The sequence below is a fragment of the Manis pentadactyla genome, chromosome 16 (genome assembly GCF_030020395.1).
Source record: "Manis pentadactyla isolate mManPen7 chromosome 16, mManPen7.hap1, whole genome shotgun sequence".
NCBI classification, from domain to species: Eukaryota; Metazoa; Chordata; class Mammalia; order Pholidota; family Manidae; genus Manis; species Manis pentadactyla.
In genome coordinates, this window is record NC_080034.1 from 40,647,162 (window position 1) to 40,654,603 (window position 7,442).

At 49.4% G+C, this 7,442-nt stretch overlaps 2 protein-coding genes across 2 annotated transcripts; both read right to left on the reverse strand.

The window, feature by feature from the left end:
- Positions 1-141: 141 nt before the first annotated feature.
- Positions 142-2,312, reverse strand: B3GALT4 (beta-1,3-galactosyltransferase 4). The gene is made up of 2 exons (XM_057494213.1): positions 1,702-2,312; positions 142-1,592 (listed from the first exon to the last, which is right to left on the reverse strand). The coding sequence occupies exons 1-2, from the start codon at positions 1,761-1,763 to the stop codon at positions 425-427; spliced, it is 1,230 nt and encodes a 409-aa protein (XP_057350196.1). The 5' UTR covers positions 1,764-2,312; the 3' UTR covers positions 142-424.
- A 140-nt stretch (positions 2,313-2,452) lies between these two features.
- Positions 2,453-7,409, reverse strand: RPS18 (ribosomal protein S18). Its single transcript, XM_036927690.2, has 6 exons — positions 7,308-7,409; positions 6,737-6,835; positions 3,079-3,165; positions 2,901-3,002; positions 2,696-2,787; positions 2,453-2,567 (listed from the first exon to the last, which is right to left on the reverse strand). Exons 1-6 carry the CDS (start codon positions 7,308-7,310, stop codon positions 2,492-2,494), a joined length of 459 nt encoding a protein of 152 aa, XP_036783585.1. The 5' UTR covers positions 7,311-7,409; the 3' UTR covers positions 2,453-2,491.
- Positions 7,410-7,442: the final 33 nt, after the last annotated feature.

Sequence of the window (7,442 nt, forward strand, 5' to 3'; positions counted from 1 at the left end):
GTTTGGGGACTTTCCTCGCAGAGGCTGTCCTCTCTCCCATGTCCCTGGAGATGTCCTTCCTATCCAGCGGGGTCTGGCAGCCTGCAGGCTCCCTAGGTTTGTGTCTGGGACCCCCGGTGAGGACCGCACTGCAGTCAAAGAGGTAGAGAGACAAGTTTATTGAGAGGCTTAAGCCTCCTTTCTGTCATGGCTGGAGAACAACCCCAGCATTGTTTTGTTCTTCCTGAAAACCATCTTAGGGGCTTGCAGGCCAGGCTTTTAGGTTTCTTCTATATCCTCAGTCTTCAGTGACAGACTGAGCATCTGGTATGGGGAAACTGATCAGCTGCAGCCAGCTAGGACTCCTGCTTTGGGCCTGGGAAAAGATTGTTGGTACTGGCTGGGCTCTTAGCACCTCACTCCTCTCCTGGGACCCTAGGTTTTCTCAGCTGTGAAGCCAAGCTATTATCCGACACCGCAGGATGCCCAGGACTCCTTGGAGCCAGGAGCAGAAGGGTGCAGTCATTTCCCCATCAGAGCCACCCACCAGCTTCCAGGCTTCCTGCATCTTCCAGGGGTCCAACCTGTGGGATGTCAGCAGGAATTTCCCATAGCAGCACCGGTCCAGGGGGTAGTGGGTGGCACCCGCCAGCTTGACACAGTGGGTTGGGGTGAGGCCTCCTCGTCGGGCACTTACTCCCACAAAGACATCCTCCAGTGGCAGTGGGGGTGCCTGGCTAGCCACTTTCAGAATGAGCTGCACAGCAGAAGCTGACAGCACATACCCTGTGCCAGAGGCATAGGGTGGGAAGGGGCCCCAAGTGGGGGGCCACTGCTCCTCTGATACCTGGTGCTTGCCCCCTGGCGTTCGAGAGGGGTGCACCCGCCAGTGCACACGGCCCAGGTACAAAAGAGGCACTTGCTGGCTCCCTGAGGTGGGGCCGCCTTCCCACTCTTCATCCCTAACCTCAGCCACTCTCTGGGGCTGCAGCCCTCTCTCCCATTGTTCCCAGCGACCCCCTCGCCGGACCAGCTCTGATACCAGCTCAGGAACGTTGACAAACACATCGTCATCGGTCTTGAGGATGTAGCGGGCCATGGGGCAGTGTCTGTCGACCCAGTTAAGCCCACTGAGGGTTTTGAGGGTCAGGTTGCGGTAGGAGTCCAGGAAGGCCGCCTGCAAGATGTCCCCCTGGGTCGCTGACTCCTGTGCTAGGTCTTTCTCATGAGAACCCTGGGTGGGAACCGTGCTTGGCTCTCCCAGCAGAAAGAGAGTCTGCACCCTGAGCCCTCGGGCCTTGCGCAGCCCTCCCCACGAGGCCCGAATGGCATTTCTTTGGATCAGGTTGTCCGGGGCCGTGCACACCAGGATGAGCAGGAACGGAGGGGCTCCAGGACCACCGCATGCCTCCTCGTTGGGGATCAAGAGGTGGGGCAGGGCCAGGGGCGGCCCCATCAAGGCCCGGGCTGGGAGCAGGGAGGCTAGCGATAGGCTCAGCAGCTCCTCCCCGATACCCGAGGGCCCGAAGAGAGTCCACACTATCACCAGCAGCAAGGCGGCAAGGAGAAGGCGCCGGAAGAGGCTGAGGTGCATGATGCGGTGTAGAGAGGGCCTAGAGGGAGAGGCGCAGAGCGGTTAGAGCCGAGAGCCCGGCTCTCCGTGGCCTGGGCTGCTACCGGCGACGGAGAGCGGGGCGGCGGCTGGAGCTGCGGAGCTGTTACCTTGTCTTCCGGGCCCGGCCTCCGCAAGGCTCGGATCCATGGCTGGGGGATTGCTGCTGCATCGGCCGCTACTCCTCTGCCGGCGGCCTGGGCCCCACTCGCTTATCGGGGAGGTGACGCGCTGGGCGTCCACCGCTTGTCGCCGGAAGCGACGGCGGCGGCAGGGTGGGCGGAACGACAGGCAGGAGGAGGGTGGTGGGCGCTTTGCCGGGACTAGGCCGTAGAGCGCCAACGCAGGGCAGCGGCATCCTAACACACGCGGTTCACCCCCCAGCCGCAGGGCCCAGCGTTTGCGGCTCAGCGGAACCGGGGCCCTTACAGGATTTTATCTGTAGTAGCACCCCACAACTCCACCATCTTCGGACCAGACACAGGCCCCCATCTTGTAGGAACCTAGGGTGGGCAAGACTGGCCAATTACCTGAGCAACTGGCTAGGCTCAGCTACCTAAGCATGCCACGCCACTCCGCACACCAAACACAGGCGACTTGAGGGTGTTCAAACTGGCTTGGACTCCCCCCAAAGGCCAGGATGTGTTGGTTTTGTCTGCTACGCAGCACACTGGAGGGCTGGGCACCACGAGGTAAAGGATTGCCTCAGGAAGGGTGGGAAGTGGCAGCATCATTGTTTAAACCAAGACCAGCGGGCATTTTTTTTAAGCAACTGGGTGGGGACATCAGCTAGAAGGGAAAAATCACCCCCTAATAGTGTCCCCAGAAGAATGGGGGAGAACCACAAAGAAGGAAGCCAAAGGTGTATAAAGTATTTATTAACAGATAAGGCCTACAAATTTATTTCTTTTTGGACACACCCACGGTGCGCCCACGGCGGCCTGTGGTCTTGGTGTGCTGGCCTCGGACACGAAGTCTGCAGTGAGAAAAGAGAAGGGTCACAGGTCATATACAATACAAACATTTGGGAAAAGAAGACAGAACCCAAGACATCTCTGGGAGTGTAGGGGCAGGCAGGGAGACAGACCTCCCACACCCACTCACCCCCAGAAGTGGCGCAGCCCTCTGTGGGCCCGAATCTTCTTCAGTCGCTCCAGATCTTCACGGAGTTTGTTGTCCAGACCATTGGCCAGAACCTGGATTTTGAAGAGAGGGTGAGAGCCATTTATTTTACCCCCTAACTTCCTATGGCAATTCTAATGGATGCCACATCCTCCTCTTTTCTCATCTTTTTCATCTCAATACACACCTGGCTGTATTTCCCATCCTTCACATCCTTCTGTCTGTTCAAGAACCAGTCTGGGATTTTGTACTGGCGTGGATTCTGCATAATGGTGATCACACGTTCCACCTGCCAAACAGGACAAGGGTCAGATCCAGATAGCCCCCTCCACAGCACTGCCCCCTGGCCTCATCTGTATCCTTACCTCATCTTCAGTAAGCTCTCCTGCCCTCTTAGTGAGGTCAATGTCTGCTTTCCTCAACACCACATGAGCGTATCGTCGCCCCACACCCTGAGAAGAGATTTTAGAACTGGGTTAAGTCTGATTTCTTTGGTTTCTTACAGCCCCACTATTCAAAAAGCACAACAAAGTTAAGGCCTGTAACCACCTAGTGCTGTATACTTTCCCCTATCACCCTTGCCTCACCCACTTTGCCAGAAAAGAAAACCAACCATTAGAGAAAAAGTTTTGTTCACAGGCAGGGCTGGACCACAAACAGGGAGCTTAGGATAGATAACCCCTTGAAAGCACATCTTTTTTCTTGCCCAAAATATGTAGTTACCAATAAATGCTGGTCATCAGACACTGCAGCAGCAGTACCTTCTGCTCTCTGTCCATACTGACCTGCTGGCTCTCAAAGATGGTGGTGTAGCATCAAAGCAACAAGACTTGTCTTTTGAGGTAACAGGGTTTGAGCAAGGGGTAGCACTGTCAATAAATCAACCCTGCTCTGGGTCTCTAAGAACTGTAATTCTTTGGGCACACCTCACCCCCACCATCAGTTTTCCAAGATCACAAATTTGATTTTGTCAGGACCTGGAGATGACCAGGCCCTAGGGAGCCAACTACACAAATCAAACTCAAAGTAATACTTAACACTGGTGGCTTAACACCAACACTGGTACTCCTTGCCACCTGAACTCACAAACCAAGCACATCTGGATAGTGAAGGACTGTGTGCTGTGCTGAATAGCAGCACCCCCCTCCCCGGTGTATGTCCATCCAGAATCTCAGAATATGACTGTATTTGGAAATAGGGTCACTGCAAATTTAATTAGTTAAAATGAGGTCATGTCGGACTAGGGCAGGCTTTCAATCCAATGACTGGTATCCTTACAAAAGGAGAAAACATACAGACACACAGGGAAGAAGGTCATGTGGTAATAAAGGCCAGAGACTGGAGCAATGCACTTACAAGATTAGGAAAACCAAGGACTGCTGTCGACCACCAGAACACAGGAAGAGCTAATGATTCCCAGAGCCTTCGGTGCGAGCATGGCCCTACTGACACCTTGGTTTTGGACGTTTGGCCTCCAGAACTAGGGGAGTAAGTTTCTGTTATTTTAGGCCAGTAAGTCTGCAGTAATTTGTTACAACAGTCCCAGGAAACAGATGGTACTTCCTCTGTAAGAAAGTGACCCAGGAAATCAAACTATCAGGGGGTTGATGAAGAAGACATTAGGGTCAGAGTCTCTCAAATTTAACTATTTACAGATGAAATTGTATATCTGAGATTGACTTTAAACTACGAGTGGATAGGGAAGATTACAGACAAAAAGATTTCTCATTTTTAGCTAGATGATACATCCACAGGGGTTAATAATTTTCTTACCTCTACTTCTGAATGTTTAAACTTATTCCATAAGTAAGTTTTTAAAAATTTGCTCTCCAGCTAACATTTTTGAAAGCTGTTATCTGACTGTAGATACTGGCTTGCCGCCTATATCCCATTTTCTCTGCCCAAACCACCCATTTTCTCAATCCACAAGAGCACATGAAGTCCAGCCAGCCTTAAAGAATACCCATAGCAAAAGTTTACAGAACAATTAGGAAGGGTTCCCAGTGCAGAAAAACCTTGCAGAATCTGTATGGCCTTTCAGTAAATACCCCTTTCTGCTTCTATCAACTTTCATTCTGTACCCTTCCCTGGCCAAATAACCCTAACCACTTTAGCCACATCTTTTGAGGAACTCTTCCCCATCCAAGAGCCTCCCTCTTCCAACCCCAACTCTATTCCATTTTCCAAGTATTAACCCCTGTTCTGGAACCTTATTAAAATATCACAAACTTGAGTTCTCTCACCAGGGAAGAGCTAGGTGCCTTTGTTGGCTCTCCACACTATTAGCAAAACCTTCAGTACTCATCCATCTCCAAGAATAACCTTTCCCAGTGATAAGCAGGGCATCAGAATCCCTAGAGTTCTTTCTTATCACCAAGTACTCAATGGACTTTGGTTAAATTGCTTTAGGTTGACTACAAAGGTTATGACACATACTTCCTTAAGTACTCAGTACAAAACCAGTTACTGACAAAAAGGCATAGAGTTTAACAGAAGCAGCACATTAACCAAGATCTTTTATATCAACATTTATAAAATGAGCATACTTTGGCTTTATAGCACTTTGCAGATACTGCTTCACAAACTGAAGGCTTGCTGACAGCTGTGTCTAACAAGTCTATGAGCACCATTTTTCCAACAGCTTTTATTTCATGTCTGTCACATTAATTCTTGAAATGTTTCCAATTTTTTAATCACTACATTTATTATGGTAACCTGTGACAACTAACTGAAGCCCAGATGACAGCCAGACTTTTCTTTAGCCATTAAGTATTTTTAAATTAAGGCATGCATTTTAAAAGACAGAATGCTACTGCACACTTAGAAGACTACATACAGTACAGTTCAAACATAGATAAGTTTTAATGTGCACTGGGAAAACAAGAAATTCACCTGACTCACTTTATTAAGAACCCATAGTATATCTGAGCTATGCCTGTGCTTGCTATCTCACTTAGCCTCACAGCAATCCTTCAAAAAGGTACCGTATTTTACACTGCCTTACTAATTTCACAGTGGAACACAAAAAGCATTCTCTTTAAATCCGCTTAAGAACAAATGAAAGCTGTGCTTCCTGCAATGCAGAATTGAAAGTTAAGGGAATTTGATGAATCTTTTACATCAAAGCTCAGATTTAGTTTTAAATTAACAACTGATCTATAAAATATTTATCGTAGTTCCATTTAAATGCTTTGAAACCAGGCAATACTATCCCTGGTAACACCTATTCTCTACCTCTGCTTGAGCACCTATAATGTAGCAGAAGATGGGAATTGTGAGCAAGACAAGATTATTCCTGCTCCTACAAAAGACTTTCAGCCATCTTCACAAGTAATTATACGTATTTACCAAAAGAAGACAAGACAGAAACATAAGGCAGAGAAAAAAATCCCCATCTGGAAGGCCAGTTCACTAGGTCAGTGAATAGAGATATCCAAGTCTGCATTCTCCTTAACTAATAACTACGAAGTCGAGTACTCAGTCCTACTTCCAGTGGAAAGGGGTGAACTTCACCTCTGCATCTGAGTAAAGGTCCAGGTCACAACAAAGACACCCCCTCCCACCTCCAGGTCTTTTGACATTTCATGTTGGCATTTCTCTACCCATCCTTCATGATGTACAATTTATCGTATTTCCAGGGTTTCTAAGTTTCATATGAAGCATTTGTTATGAATTAACAGGGAAGGGGGCAAAAACCAAATCTAGAATGGAACTCTAGATGACGAAGGGCTGATGGTCCCAGAAAATGTTTAGCCAGTTCAGGAAGACAATCAAACCCACTCACTCCTCACCCCTCTAGGTGAGATATTTTTCTTGACCGGACTAATTCTTTGGTTTTCACTACTTTCCTTTTGGGGGTAAACGTAGTGAGGGGTTAAGGTATTAGTCACTCCTTAACTACTCTTTTTTACCCAGCAGCTGAGGTGTTCTGGTTGGGATTTACGTTTCCTCAACCTTGCCTCACAGCCTAACTCTTAACAAGCTAAGTTTCATTTATGTTCTAAACTCCTTCCCCTACTTTACCTTAATGGCAGTGATGGCAAAGGCTATTTTCCGCCGCCCGTCAATATTGGTGTTGAGTACTCGCAAAATGTGCTGAAACTTCTCAGGGATCACTAGAGACTGACAGATATTGGGGGAGAAATCAGACATCGTGAACCATCAAACCGCAATCTCAAACAGAAACGTTAAACTTGTCACACAGTGAGCAACGACCCCCTTCAGGTTTTCACAACATAGCAAATTCCTCAGTCCTGACGACAGCAGGAACATGAAGTGATCAGGCCCGGGAAAATGCAACCTCAGGGTGTAGGCAAATATCCTGCCCGTTCCCAAAAGCACAATGAGTGGCGGAGGCCGGAGGTCCCCATACACACCCAAGCCCTTTACTACTTTCGAGCGCCCGGGTAGTGACTCTTCCTCTAGCCCACGCCCAATAATTAGATGTCTCTAGCAGTTTCTTCCCAGGGGCGCGATCCAAGACGCCACAGAGATGTGCAGGCCCCCAGAACAGGGAGTTTTCAGCCCCCTGACAGCAGATCTTCCCCGCCCATGTTGCGATGTCTCCGGATCCCCGCACGGATGCCAGTCTCACCATGGCGGCAGCAGCACAGGCGGCGTGTAGGCCTCCTGTGGAAAAGAGGGCGGAAGTAACGCAACAATCCTATATACCAACCAGGCGGAAGAGGCGGAGCGATCTTGGCGAAATGCTTCCGGAAAGTGCTTGTGC